Source organism: Chiloscyllium punctatum, chromosome 41 (genome assembly GCF_047496795.1).
Source record: "Chiloscyllium punctatum isolate Juve2018m chromosome 41, sChiPun1.3, whole genome shotgun sequence".
Taxonomy (NCBI): domain Eukaryota; kingdom Metazoa; phylum Chordata; class Chondrichthyes; order Orectolobiformes; family Hemiscylliidae; genus Chiloscyllium; species Chiloscyllium punctatum.
Window position 1 is genome coordinate 28,348,249 of NC_092779.1, and position 15,982 is coordinate 28,364,230.

General features: G+C 38.4%; 1 protein-coding gene across 1 annotated transcript in view; it reads right to left on the reverse strand.

Moving 5' to 3' along the window:
* The window catches only part of LOC140464960 (collagen alpha-6(VI) chain-like), a 135,495-nt gene that overhangs the window by 20,440 nt on the left and 99,073 nt on the right, over positions 1 to 15,982 (reverse strand). Inside the window, exons 22-27 of the mRNA XM_072560633.1 lie at positions 13,407 to 13,457; positions 11,535 to 11,570; positions 11,367 to 11,429; positions 5,085 to 5,147; positions 532 to 564; positions 406 to 442 (exon numbers count right to left, since the gene is read on the reverse strand). Of these exons, the coding sequence (XP_072416734.1) occupies positions 406 to 442; positions 532 to 564; positions 5,085 to 5,147; positions 11,367 to 11,429; positions 11,535 to 11,570; positions 13,407 to 13,457 (283 nt within the window). The remainder of the gene's footprint in view (positions 1 to 405; positions 443 to 531; positions 565 to 5,084; positions 5,148 to 11,366; positions 11,430 to 11,534; positions 11,571 to 13,406; positions 13,458 to 15,982) is intronic.

Consider the following 15,982-nt stretch of genomic DNA (forward strand, 5'->3'; position numbering starts at 1 on the left):
TTGAGGTGTTGAGGGAAAATAAGGAATGGCAAGGAGATAGGGTTGGGAGAGGATTAAAGACTTGGAACTTTAAGCATGTACAGGACTGCGATAATGTCTCAGCAACCCTAGACAAGCCATCTAACTAGCCTTCAGTCTCACCGCACTTCCATATCCACTCCCACCTTGGGCCTGCTTCAGGAGATGTTGTTCCTGACTCTAGCCCACACCCAACTCCTGAAGATAAAAATCTCATGGAAGTTACCCAACCTTCAGACCTCAGGAATACAATGTCAGGAATAGCCGGCTGGTGGTTCTAAACTCTAAAGGGAACGTGCAACTCAACCCATTGCTTGACTCGCAAGCTGCTGTTTAAACAGCGGTGACTGGTCTACCATGGTTGTAAGTGTTAAAGGACATACTCACGACAGTTAGCTCTCACAGTTGATATGATGTTACATGGCTGGAATAAAAACATACAATTTAAAACATTATGTAAAATATATGAATTAATTTAAGCTTCAATATCTATTATGCATACGGATCACGTACTGCAAATGAAGTGCCCTGTTGTCCTCTGGGACCCTAGAATGATAAAAAATAAATAGCTTTAGAATAAAATAAAGCATCTTCAATAATGTTACAGAAGTTTATAACTGAAAAGAACTAATGACAAAGAAGCTGTATCCAGTAACAATGGCAAAATATTGTAGACATTTCTCAATGTCCAAAGTGTTCAGTTAGGAACAAATGAACAGTATAGGACGGCATGAGAAATCCAACACCAAGCATCGCTAAAAATGAAATGTCAACCAGAAGAAGTTACAAAATAAAACTACTTATGTGCCAAGCAACATATACAGCAAGTGATAGAAAGAGCTAAGTGATTCTACAACTAACAGATCAGATCTAAGCTCTGCAGTCCAGCCACATCCAGTTGCGAATGGTGATGGACAACTAAACAACTGAAAGGAAGAGGAGGATCTACAAATATGTCCATCCTCAATGGACTAGTGTAAAAGATAATGCTGAAGCATTTGTGACTATCTCCAGCCAGAAGTGCTGGGATATTCCATCACGCCCTCCACCAAAGTTCCTTTTGACTTCCAAAGCGTGTCCATCATCGAAAAGGCACAGTCAGGTAGTGATGGAATACTCCCCACTTGCTTGCATTGGTGCGGCTCCTACAAGACTCAAGAAACTTGACAACATTCAGAAGATTTCAGCTTGCTTGATCGGCTCCACATCACCAATCATTCTGTTCCTCCACTACTGATGCTCAGTTGCAGCAGTGTGTACTGTCCACAAGATGTACCACAGAAACTGACCATAGCTCATTAGGCAGGACCTTCCAAACTCATTACTGTTACCATCTAGAAGAACGTAGGCAATAGAAACGTGGATTGATAGATTTCCTTCAGTGTGGAAGCAGGCCATTCAGCCCGTCAAGTTCACACCGACCCTCTGAAGACCCAGACCCAACCCCCTACTCTATTTTTATAACCCTACATTTCCCATGGCTACTCCATTTGGTCTGCACATACCTGGACATTGTGAGCAATTTAGCATGGCCAATCCATCAATGAAAATACTATCATCTGTAAGTACCCACCAAAGCACTATCTTGACTTGTGACTTAGAAATATATTGCTGTTCCTTTATTATCATTGGGTCAAAATCCTGGAACTCCCTCCCTAATGGCATTATGAGTCTACTTCCAGCACATGGACTGCAGGAATTCAAGGAGGCAGCTCACCACCACCTTCTCAAAGGAAACTAGGGATAGGCAATAAATGCAGGCCAGTCAGCACATTCCTCATGGCTAACCCACCTACCCTGCACATCCCTGAACACTACGGGCAATTTAGTATGGCCAATCCACCTATCCTGCACATCTTTGGAGTGTGGGAGGAAACTAGAGCACTCAGAGGAAACCCACACAGTCACAGCGAGAATGAGCAGATTCTGCACAGTCAAATTTCACACAAGACTGGAATCAAACCCAGCACCCTGGTACTGTGAAGCAGTAATGTTAGCTACTGAGCCATCATGCCACCCTGTGTGAATAAAAAAAACAGTGATATACAAATTGCACTAAGTAAATGTTACCCACATGAGTGATTCCAAAGAAGGACTTCAAAACTTAAAAGATACAAGTCATTTGTATATTCTCGATCAGTAGTGGAATCAAGAGTATTGGGCTAAGGACAGGAAAGTGGACGTAAGGAGTGTTGAATCAGCCATTAACCTATTAAATGGCAGAGCAGGTTTGAGGGGCTGAAGGGCCTACCCATGGTCCTATTCATTATGATCTTATAACTGCATAACCACTGCGTTAGACATGATTGAACTTTATGAAAGTGAAGCAGACAAATAACATAGAATCATAGAGATGTACAGCATGGAAAACAAACCCCTCTGCCCCACTCATCCATGCCGATCAGATATCCCAACCCAATCTAGCCCCACCTGCCAGCATCCTGCCCAAATCCCTCCAAACCCTTCCTATTCATATACACATCCAGATGCCTTTTAAATTTTGCAATTGTACTAGCCTCCACCACTTCCTCTGGCAGCTCATTCCATACAGGTACCACCCTTTGCGTGAAAATGTTTTATATCATTCCCCTCTCTTTTATATCTTTCCCCTCTCACCCTAAACATATGCCCTCTAGTTCTGGACTTCCCGACCCCAGGGAAAAGACTTTGTCTATTTATCTTATCCATGCCCCTCATGATTTTGTAAACCTCTATAATGTCACCCCTCAGCTTCCGATGCTTCAGAGAAAACAGCCCCAGCCTGTTCAGACTCTCCGAATATTCAAATCCTCCAACCCTGGCAACATTCTTATAAATCTTTTCTGAACCCTTTCAAGTTTCATAACATCTTTCCAATAGGAAGGAGACAAGAATTGCATGCAATATTCCAACAGCGGCCTAACCAATGTCCTGTACAGCCGCAACTCCTGTACTCAATACTCTCACCAATAAAGGAAAGCATACCAAACGCCGCCTTCACTATTCTATCTACCTGCGACTTCACTTTCAAGGAGCTATAAACCTACACTCCAAGGTCTCTTTGTTCAGCAACATTCCCTCGGACCTTACCATTAAGTGTATAAGTCCTGCTAAACACCTCACATTTATCTAAATTAAACTCCATCTGCCACTTCTCAGCCCATTGGCCCATCTGATCAAGATCCCATTGTAATCTGAGGTATCCTTCTTCGCTGTCCACTATACCTCCAATTTTTGTGTCATCTGCAAACTTATTGACTATACTTCTTATGATCACATCCAAATTATTTATATAAATGATGAAAAGTAATGTACCCAGAACCAATCCTTGTGGCACTCCACTGGTCACAGGCCTCCTGTCTGAACAACAATCCTCCACCACCACACTCTCTCTTCTACTTTTGAGCCAGTTCTGTATCCAAATGGCTAGTTCTCCCTGTATTCCATGAGATCTAACCTTGCCAACCATTCTCCCATGGGGAACCTTGTCGAATGCATTACTGAAGTCTATCATGGCTTCTGTAATTTTATGGCCAAAGAAAATTTCATTTGTGAAAAGGAAACAGTTAGAAATGAACATAAAGATGTGAGAATGTGAGCAGTTTCCTTTATTATTTATGGGGATCAAGGACAAATTTGTAAACCTTTCTTGAGGGTGATGAAATAATTCATACTATATTATAAGGGGAAGGCGATGGCCTAGTGGTATTACCACTGGACTACTAATCCAGAGACCCAGGAAACATTCTGGAGTCTGAGTTCAAATCCCACCATGGCAGATGGTAGAATTTGAATTCAGCAAGAATCTGAAATTAAAAGTCTAATGATTACTATGTTGATTGTTGGAAAAACCCATCTGGTTCATTCATGTCCTTGAGGGAGGGGAAACTGCCTTCCTTACCTAGTCTGACCTACATGTGACCCCAGACCCACAACAATGCGATTGATTCTTAACTGCCCTCTGGGCAATTAGTGATGAGCGATAAATGCTGGCCTAGCCAGTGACACCCTCATCCCATGAAAAAATAGAAAATGTAGCTTAAATTACGTAAGATCCTAATTTTACTTTCATCTTCTTTACATTATATTTATTTTACATTTTCTTCCTGCTTTCTGATGTGCACTGTATCTTTACAATCACAGTTTGACATTGGACAGAAGAGATGCCTGAATTTGTGATGATACACTCTATATAAATATAGTTTGAGAATGATACTTCTATGGAATGATTCGCACGGGAATCAATGAATCAAATAATCTGATCTTTGCCTTCACACTGACACTTGTTGGAAACTAGACTTTCCTTTTTTTCTTTTTCCTCACCTGAAGATGCTGATAAATGGTGCTCACAATTCTTTGGTAATTCAGGTTACCGATCATTCTTCACACAGTGATGGATAGTGAATTTTGTTGAAATATTTGACTATGTCAGGATTGCAAATTCAATTTTATTCCCAACAGATCTTCACACATATTTTCTGTCAGGTTACTGGATAGCAATTAAAAGGGGCAGACTTGCTCAATCCTCCTATTATTGCATTTTGTAGTATATCTCTAATTTATAGCTCCAATCTATTCTTGAGTTGTGTGGTATATCTTAACCAACAACACAATTTCCCAATGTGTGTTAACACAGGAACTAAAATCTCCAATCTTGCTAAATCTGCTGAGCAGCCACCTGAAAAAATGAAGACCACTGGGTGATATTAGAAAGAGAGACTATACATTTCACCAAAGAAGTAGGTTTTAAGGAGGCTTTTAATGGAAGCAGAAAGTGGCTGGGTTTAGGAAAGGAATTCCTTGGCATGGAACCTCAGTAATTAAATATTAGATTCTTTCAAATTTAATTGATCATTAATTGCTCCTGACAGTTATTTAAAGTATCTTTTCAAAACACTGTGTTTCTTTACATTCAACAAGTCCAGGGACAAATATTTGAGAACAATTGGCTACCTAATCTATCCACAAATGGTGTGGCATTCAAAGTAATTTGCAAACATCTTTACGAGAGTTTTATATTGTCTGTCAAACATGTGCATTTGTAAATTGGTGACATTCTAACTTAACAAAGCAGTTGTCTGCCTTACCCTTAATCCAGTAAATCCCATCTCTCCTGGTTCACCAGGATCACCAGAATCACCAGCATTGCCCTAAAAGATAATGAGTTCATCACATTATTTCACAGAGAACCTTATATATTAATTCCTAAACTTGATGATGAATAGTATTGGAGTTATATATGTACCTGTGACAAATTTAATGAGATTTTTAATATACTGGAAATTTAATTCTTCAATAATTATTAACTAGGTAAAGGATGCCAATATTAAAATGGATTAAATTACATTAAAATTGTATATAAGTAATGAAATAATAAATAGAAATAAGAGGACATCAAGTTAAATATACATATATAATGCAATTTGCTAGAATTTTGAACATGATGGGACAGTACAGATCCACTGCCTTCAATTCCTAAGCCATGTGGAAACTTCAACATGTCCTGAATAACCATATGTCCAGGAAGTTCCTACAGTTCCTCAAATGCATATCCAGAGTTTCTGAGTGTGAGAGCAGTTGGCATCATTGCACAGCATATGGGAAGCTGAGAGTTTCCTGGAGCAACATTCCAGAAGGCAGGAATCTTGCAGTTACAGCTGTTTCAAGAGGATGTTAAATGGATGGCAATCTGGCATGGTAGAAAGAAGAAGGCAGTGTAGGAATTGTCCAGAAAGTAGTTTTTAAAAATGGTGAGGAAAAAGGAAAACATAAAAATATTCAACTTGAAGACAACTTAATTCAGAGTTGAAAGGGAATCAAAATTTTGTAGGTAAAGCAGCAAACAAGGAATGGGATTTCTTCAAAGAGAAGATAGCCTGGAAGAAAGGAAGGGCTTTCAAAATTTGAGCGTTGTGGATGGCTGAAGGTATGGACATTAAAATAAAACACTGAATGAATACTTCTGACAAATGATGGGTTCATAATTTAATAGACAAGAGAACCAAGCTACATACAACAAAGCTCAGGCAAGATCTCAAAACATAAACGAGAGGCAACAGTTATATAAAAGAGGAGCTTAGTGAGTAACATAAGAGGGAAACCAAAAATCTTTTCTAAACATGAACTGTGAAGCAATAATCAAAGAAAGGATAGGGTCCATTCGGCACTATTAAAAAGATCTGTGTATGGAAGTAGATGATATGTTTGAGGAGTAAATCAATACTAAACATTTGAATTCACTGAAGAAGATACTGCGAATATCATAACAGGTGAGAGAGGAATTAAGATGGAGTTCATCAAGAATATAGTATATGGGTTTAGAAAGATCTACTTGGGGTTGTACTTGATTGAATACAATAAGCAGCAGACACTGCAACAGTGTGGTCAGAGAATAAAGAAAAATCTTATGGGAGACAGATCTAAGGTTACATTCTCTCAACAACTTTATTATAATGTACAGCCTATTTTTGTAACTGAGAATCAATAAATTACACGTTGTTTAACTCTGTAAGTCTCTTCTCACTAGATCAGAACATAGTTATCCATGCATACACTTGGCTGTGTAAACATCTAATGAACCCATATAGTTAAAATATTAATAAAATAAAATATAAATATATAAATAACAGCTGATCAGCATGGCATTATGAGACTCTGGTTTGTAGGAATAGTTCCCAAATCCAAGTTCAGCCAGTAAACAAACAGACATCAGGGATTTAATGAGTCAAAGCTAAACATCCACAATAAAAAGGAGAAAATTTAAGCATCACAGGGTTTAAAAAACAAGTTGTAGCTCAGATCGTGTACCACCACACAGCACACAATATTTCAAGGTACAACTGGTAAAATAAAGAGCTAATAGGAGTCATGAGGCCACTCGTATAATCCGGAAGTGGAGGGCAGGTCAATTATTGAGGTGAATCTTTTCAAATAGATCAGAGGCGGACAACTTATATAAAAAAAAGAATGCTTCTGGTCTAACAAGGAAATATTTTGGCTATCTCCAGTATAATTGCGAAAGGTACAAATCCACCATTCCAACCACAAAAGCAGGGGATATATTCCTTAAACTTGCAAAGAGCCAAAAATCCCTCCAGAACAGCAAAGTGTACATGAATAGCCATGAGTGAAAAATAAATATCGCAGAGCAAAGAAATCTTCCAGGTGTGAACAGTATCCAGCTCTTCAAGCCAACCGTTTTTATTGTAATAAAGTAAGTAACTTTCAAAGAGTATGCTAAAGAAGGACCACAATCACAGAAAAGCAGAAGCTGAATAATTATCCACACAAACAGATGCACAAGGCAAGTAAGGCAAAGTTTTCTTCGAAGAACTTGGTGAGCAAAGTATTTTGATAAGCTAACATTTTTGTGAATGGACACCTCATAAATGTCAAGTTAAACATGAGAGCAATGTCTCAATATTGCCATATTATCTCAGCTGACGTAACACCTCTTGCAGCCAGAGGTTCAACGACGTGGTCCAGGAAGGGTCATGCTCAACATTATAGATATTATAAAAGCAACTCTCAAACACATGTGAACACTGAATATTACAAAATCTATATTACTCCACAACTAGGAATATTTACTCTAGATGGGATGCATTGAATGCAAAGGGACCTCAACTTCCTTCAAACGCTGAATGGGGTAAACAATAAAATGTCAAGAATCAGCCAGTAGATTTTACTTATAAGCTCATAGTGGAACTTAAACTATAAGTAGAAACCCTCAGAGGTTAAATATGTTGGAATGAGAAATTTATTTCATCCCATCAATGAGATGGAAATCTGTGACCATACTGGTTTGTCACAAATGTTTTCCACTGTGATCAAAACTGCAGAATATTTATATCCCAATACCAGCAGACTTTGAGAATAAATGCAAATGGAAGCAGCAACTGAACTTTATATCCAACTTGAGACAATGGAAGTATCTGGAACGGAATGAGTCAGATTACAATACAGCAGGGAATAGCTAGTTGTGACAAATTCAAGTCATACATTAGATGCTGAGAAGGTTAGGAAAGGATCAGTTCAAATAGAACTCCTGATCTCATAACCTCCAAAAGAAGAATCCTAAACAACTATTATGGATACCACATCAAGCAAAGAAGAATCTTTAGGGAACACAAGTAGAAGTGAACATATTGATTTTCTTAATAATTCATGTGCTAAGATATAGGAACAGAATTAGACCATTCATCCCATCAAGTCTGTTCTACCATTCGATCATGGCTAATGTATTTCTCAATCCTATTCTCCTGCCTTCTCCCTGCAAGCCTTAATACTCTTACTAATCAAGAACCTACCTATCTCTGTCTTAAACATACTCAATGACTTGGATTCCACTGTGGCAATGGATCCTTAAGATTCATCACTCTCTGGCTGAAGAAATTCCTCCTCATCTCAATTCTACAGGGTCATCCCTTCACTCTGAGGCTGTGCCTCTCCCATTAGTGGAAACATATTTTCTATATCCACTCTATCCAGGGTTCTCTTATTCTGCAAATTTCAATCAGTCTCCCCCACCTCTTCTCCCCCACCCCACCACCACCCCCCGCCCCCCCCCCCCCCCCAATCACTCTCATCTTTCTAAACTCCACTGGAGCACAGACCCAGAGTCCTTAACTACTCCTGATAAGACAAGCTCTTCAACTTGGGATTAGTCTTATATATATTCTCGGGACCTCCTCTGAGGCCAGCACTTCCTTCCTGAGGTAATATTCTAAATGTGGTCTGCCCAGAGTCATACACAGCCTCAGCTGTATAAGCAAATGCGGAAGTCTAAAATGATCAACAATGAGTATATCTACTTCAGCATAGATCTGCAGGCAGATTGAGACCAGAAGTCCACTACTATAAATTGAAAATATAATGCATACAAATCCATGGGAGACACCATTAAGAGAAAAAACAAGACATGCCGAAAGAGAGATGGAAAGAAAAATACCTGTTCTTGCAGGGTGAAGGCTCACTGTAAAAGAATTTCAAGGAATTTAAGATATTTTAATTCAGAAGAGAACTTCAGATTCTTAGGATGAGGGTCAACACAACTACTTACTACTCACTAAAGTGTCATTTTTCCGAATCTGTACAGAACATATTTGGGGAGAATAGTGTAACCTCCAAACCATCTGAATTTGTAAAGTAAAAGACTTGGCAGAGTGGGAATATTGGTAAATGTAATTATTTAGTCAACATATAACAATAATTGTCATCGGTAAAAAAAGAAAAGCAGGGAGAGAAGCTGAAAGTGGTTCTGAAAGGGCCAATACTTGATTGAGTGCAATAATCAACATATATTGAGATGATGTCATAGTGGGAGCAAAGGTGGGCCCTCTTTGTAGTACAGCTAATGTCTTACTCTTATAATCTGTGAATAATTGCAGAAATGCAATAAGCTATGCCTTGTTCACTCTACAAGACTCCTCTTACTAAACTAAACAGAAGCTTGACATGTACACGCCACAGAACTCAGACATGTAGAAGATGATTATGAATAACAATACACTGCACAACAATGAGGAGATGATGGTACATCCCTGTTTGTAAAAGGGAATTGGGATAACATTAGCAAGTGCAGGTAAATCAGTATAACGTCAGTAGCGGGTAAATGTTTATGTCCAGCTTCCTTTTAAGGCTTATGAATGTATATCTCTACGTTTCTCCCTTCATGTAAGCCATTTAAGATTGCAGAATTTACTTAATATTGCTTCTGTTCTTTCTTCCTACTGAAGCTAATCACTTCATTTTTCCCTGCAGAAAATTTGTTTTGCACATCTGCCCTTTTGACCAAAGCAACCATGTCTTTCAGAAGTCTATTACTGGATCTTCATGGTTCATTACATTTCCAAGTTCTTTGTGATGTTCAAAGTCTGAAATTATGTCAATAATCCTTTTCAAGATCAATCGGTTGATCAGATTCACTTAGAAAAGCTTTAAACATTAAAGTCAGCATGAATTTATTAAGACAACATTGTGTTTGACTTGACTAAGCACTTTGAAGAAGAATGAAAGTTGATGTTATGATGCAGTTCTTTAAAACAATTAATAAAACCCCACATAATTGATCTGCTAGCGAAATTGAAATCCTTAAATTGGTGTGGTTATGTCATTCTAAAATTGGCTAAGGAATGGAAAACAAACAGACGTGGTGAACATTTGATTTCAAACTGCAATGAAGTGTGCACTTATGGCCACAAAACAGTCACTACTGGGGCCATTATACTTTTGAAGTATATTAATGAGTGGAACTTGTGTATACAAGATATAATTTCAGATTTTGAAGATCACACAGAATTCTGAAATGTAATGAACCATGATGAGTCCAGTAATAGGCTTCAGGAAGACATGGTTGGTTGGTAAAATGGGCAGACATGTGGAAATCAAATTTACTGCAGGGAAATCTGAAGCGACGAGTTTCTGGAAGAATGAACAGAAGCAGTCTAAAGTAAATGGCTTATATGAAGAGACAGGCCTGGAGGTATACATTCATAAGTCTTTGGAGGAAGCTGAACATGTGCTGTTAAGAAAAGGTGGACAAGATCCTTGACATTATTAATTACAGAGTAGAGTACAAAAGTAAGGAAATTACAATAAATCACTATAAAACGCTGGTGGGATCCTGGCTGGAGTATTGTGATCAATTCTGGCTGCCACATTTTAGGAATAGTATCAAGAGAGGAGAATTACAGGAATAGTACATATCAAAGACTGCATGTTTGTGGAAAGCCTGGAGAAACTGCTTCAAGCGGAGGAGGCCTAGGAGAAACTTGAGAGAAGTATTGAAAATCATGAAGGGTTTGATAAGAATAACTGAAGAGAAATTTTCTATTGACAGCAATCTCACTAACCAAGGGCACAGGCTGACAGAATTAACAAAGGAACCAAAGGTGAAAAGCAGAAACATTTTAGTTGTGCAGCAAGGCATGATGATCTGAATGTCATACCTGTAAGGATCACGGTAGTTGTTTCAAAACAATCTTTCAAAAGAAATTGGATAAATATTTGAACAGGAACAATTCCCTGGCCTTTGGGAAAGAATAACAGGATTGGAGTGTTTCTTCATAGAGGTGGCACTGGTACAGTGTATTGTAAAATCCTATGATCCGCTGATTTGTTTTAGGTTCAGAGTTTTGAACCATTTCCATAACTTGTTTCTTTTTGAATGTTAGTAAACCTCCTCATATTATAAATTTATAATGATGTCAATATAATGCTAATTCTAATTAAACTATAATAATTCTCTATTTACTACAAAACATAGACTGTTAATTGACTAAGCCTATTTTTGACTCCAATTTGATAATGTAAATGTAAAAAGTCACATTTGTGCTTTAAAAATGTAACGCTTTAGATGAAGTTTCTACCCTGTTCCCTCTCATTCCTTTGGCTCCTTGTCCTCCATTTTGACCAGGAAGTCCATCTTCTCCCTAAAACCATGACAATAAATAAAGAAGTAAAGATGGGTCATCTTCCACATGAAGTAATCTAAAGTTGGAGATAACCATATTTCTTATGATAAACAGGAAATGTACCTTTCTACCGAAGTTGCCTTGTGGTCCTTGTTCCCCCTATAGAATTAAAAAGAAAGTTATTGGGCTAATTAGACAAAAACTATCTATGTATCCGTGTGGAAACACAACATTAGAGATTAAAAAATTAATCCTAATTTTGATTTTGCAGCATAGAATGAAACAATGCTAATTGTTAGATCATAAAGCTGAAGTCTTTCTGTAGACTTTTACCAAATCATCATCCACCCTCCCAGATAGTCATCACCTGCAGTATTTCAACAATAATTCTTATTTACTTATTGGGGAAGATTTTGTTTTGTTGCATTACCACAATATAAAACATTCTGGAGAGATGTTCTTTGTTAGTTATTGCTCATGGAATTGTAAAAAATCTTCTAAAGAATGGCTTCATGATTTCACTTGACCTATTAATCGAGGAGGAGGAAAGGTGGAGTCATGGTAACTGTACTTACCCAATGGAAATTGGTAATGTGCTTTTAAATGTCCTAAGGGTTAATTATTTGCTAGAAAGCTAACAAGATCCCAGCAAGACACTACCAAAGAGGCAGCAAATCTGCACTTTCAAAACAAGTCAACCTTTAATTTAAATAGGCTAATCAGGACCCCTAACAACACATTGGGCCTTAAAAAAAAAGGTTTAACAGGCCTGAGTGGACCATTGGGAAGCTGATGAACTTTGCATCTTCCTTGCTGGAACCACAAGGAGAAGAAGCTGAAGATCTCCTCTCGGCCTCAAATACAAAACTTTAATCTTTCCTGGTCTTAATATCCCTTCACTTTCTCTTGCATTATATCCAATATGGAATTCCCTTCCCAACACTTACTTGAATGCTATGGATAGCCAAAAGGTTCTTGCATGTCTGAAGGCCAGTCCTTACTTTAATCCTACTTCCTGACCAGAACTTGGAGAACTGTACATTGTTGTGTCATTGAGACCCGGCTGTAAAGTGATCTCGCCTGGTATCATTGCGGGCAGAGTGAAAATTAATTGAGACCAGTGGTTATCCACCAAAAATCTACTGGCTGTTAAAGATCCTCTCCTAACTTGCCCAATTTTCAGAATTAGAATTCCTGAATTTAATTTGACATTTTTCTCATTTTAGTGAGGAACATTGTATTTTCATATTGCATAACAAAGTCATGAGAGAAAATAAACACAATAATCTAATTGGGGCTTAATATTTTTTGTCACAAAAATCTGACTTATTTTCTTATTATAACATTTATAGTAATCAACTTAATTAAAATGAATGAATTATTATAGGGTTACAAAGAAAAACAAAAATCCATTGTGGATTTTTTTCAGTAGAAGCGTTGTAAATTAAAATAAAATCTTATTTTCAATGCTGTCTAGCACTAGTAGTAGCTCTGTGCAAACAGGAAAAGGAAACACATTTATTATACACACATAATTAACCATGAGCATCTATTTTAAGTTATGCAAGAATGTGATGAACACAACGATCATTATTTTGAGAGCAAATTTCTATGTATAAGTGCAGCATTCCTAATTCTCTTACTTTTGGAACCAAAGGAAGTGATTGACTCCTTTTATGCCCAAAAGTCCCCTTGAAAAGTCTTACTATTCAGTGAGTTCTTGATCCATAAATAGTAATGGTTTCTTCCATTTCTTGTCTTCACGATAGTTTTGGAAAATAAATGACATAGCCCATACTACATGATCCTGTGTACAGGAATGTGTGTTCTTCTGTGGGAGATTGTTAGCTGGTGATACTTCATTAGCATAATCGGTCAAAATGAGATTCTACCATTTTCAACGATTCAATAGTTTCAGGTACAGATCTTAAAACAGAAAGTAGAAAGAGAAGGCATGTTTTTGCAATGTGGAACTATAGAATATTATTTTGTTACCTTTCTCCCGTTTCTGCCTTGAGGACCAATTCCATCTTTGCCATCTAGCCCCTGTTTGGTAAAGAATATCATGATATATTATGGACACATTATATATTATCCAATCATTTTTACCTTTGCAATTTCCTGATGGAATTTAACAGGAGTAAATCCAGTTGTCTGAGGCTTTCTGCAACATCTTAGAATGACCAGTGCTTGACAGAAAATCAGTGAGAGCGTAATTTACATATTACTCAAACAAACAAGGCTTGGAGGTACTGGTGTTGGACTGGGTGGACAAAGTTAAAAATCTCACAACAGACCTGTTAGACTATAACCTGGTGTTGTGAGATTTTTAACTTTAAACAAGTTCAACAAATTGCAATAGTTGCCTCAAGTTTAGTTTTCTGTGAACTTATCAAACAGCACAGCATCATGATCAATAATGGGCTCTATTTTCCACAAGGAAACGTGAATCTAATAGGGGTCAGCATGGTGGCTCAGTGGTTAGCACCGCTGCTTCACACACCAGGGACACAGGTTCAATTCCATCCTCGGACAACTGTCAGTGTGGAGTTTGCACATTCTTCCTGTGTCTGTACTGATTTCCTCCGGAAACGCTGGCTTCCTCCCACAATCCAATGATGTGTAGTTTCGGTGGATTGGTCATGCTAAATTGCCCATAGTTTGCAGGAGTGTGTAGGTTGGGTGGTTTAGCCTTGGAAAATGCAGGGTTATAGGGTAGGGGATTGGGTCTGAGTGAGATGCTCTTTGGAGGATGGGTGTGGACATGATGGGTCACATGGCCTGCTTCTTCACTGTAAAGATTCAGATTTGTTTTGAGACATTAGTTCCACTATTAACAGTGGGGATTTGTCCAGCAAGCAGCAGAGTTTTGGTGAGGAAAGCCCAAATACTACATCTTTCTAGTATGGATGCAGGGAGTACATTTTGCTTCGACAATATGATTCCTGTCCAGAAATCAACCTGGCCGCCCAAGATAAGGAGCTTGAAGATGATGATGGGAGTGCGATGGGTGGATTGGGGTGAATAGGGAGTCAGATACCCATCCTTTGAGAGATTGATATGAGAGACTTTGATTAAAGAAAGGGATGAAATTAAAGGGAGATAGTGAAGTTTGGAAGGTGTAGGGGTAATTTCTCTTTGCCCACAAGCAGTGCCGTAAAGGCATTACCCTTCTCCAGGAGACTGTCCTAACTTTCCTTGAACTGTTGGGAAGATGGCTAATCACAGTTAAATCTATCAAGCAGGCTAAATCTGTCAAATAATAGGCAAATACTCACCAGCTGCCTGGGAGTAGCAGGATATGTGTGCGGCTTAATATTAATACTTTTACAACATGCCTCTTTTGTCCCATCTCTGTTTAATTTGTAAATTATTGGTATGGGGGTTGTAATGGGTTTGAGATTCTTAAAATCTGAACATCTCACAAGAATTCAACACTTCCATTTTTGGGGAATTACAATTGTAGTGTGTTGACTCCATTTTTAATTAACATCTATTTGGTATGCCAGCATTGGAACAGTCATCCTGCAGAATGTTAACTAAGTCCTTAAACGTCAGATGTAAAGGTTGAAAGTGGTGTTAAGTTCGATACAATGTGCTGAACACCATGTTGGCGGATCACATGGAGGTCAAATTCCTGATATGGTCCTTCAGTGCTCGAGTTCACTCAATTTCAGATTCTTCAAAGGGAGGTTTTGAAGCAATTTAAAGCACATTCATTAGACTTATGCCAATGGTTCTTATGAACAAAGGTTGACTAGTGTGACAAGGCTTTAAGATGTAATACAGGTAGACTGTCCTTCACCCTAAGTTCCAAAATCCAATAAGCTCCAAAATCTGAAGGTTTTTTGTGAAGTTTTTTTCTCATTAACGAGGTTGTTTGGCATGCAAACAGTTCACCCAAGTCGAAACCCACTCGATGCATGTCACTCAAATGCGAGGTTGTGGGGGGGGGGGGGGGAGGTGGGTGGTGTTGCCAAGCACCAACAGGTCTGGGGTTTGTCCATGAACACCCCCAGGTTGTTACCCACTCGATGCGTGTCACTAGATGTGACATGGGGGAGAGGATGTGGCCCAGCATCGGCCGGCCTGAGGTTTCTCTCCAAATGCCCCCAGGTCGACACCCATTCGATGCATGTCACTCAGATGCGATGTGAGGGGGTGTGACCCAGCACCGGTAGGCCTAGATTCTCTCTCAAGGCCTGTTTTAATTAGTATGTCTGCTCCTCCGGTAAGATTTTTAAAAATTTCACCATCAAAATGTCACTTATTCTGACATTCGAAAACTTCCGAATTCCAAAAAAACAGCTGGTCCCTACAATTTTGGATAAAGGATCATCTACCTGTATTATTAATTGGAAACTTGAGTTCTAAAGTTGAAGTAAATGTTTACTTGCTTTCAGTTATGGATGAACAACTCTTTTGTTTAGTATCAAAACTCCATTTCCAAGAAACTTGCAACATAAGCTAAGCAACCAACTAAGATAATTGCTGAAGTGTTTACTAAGTTAATCAATGAAGCCACAAACAGGATTACTGGATCACTGACTATATTCAAAGTGAGTGTGACA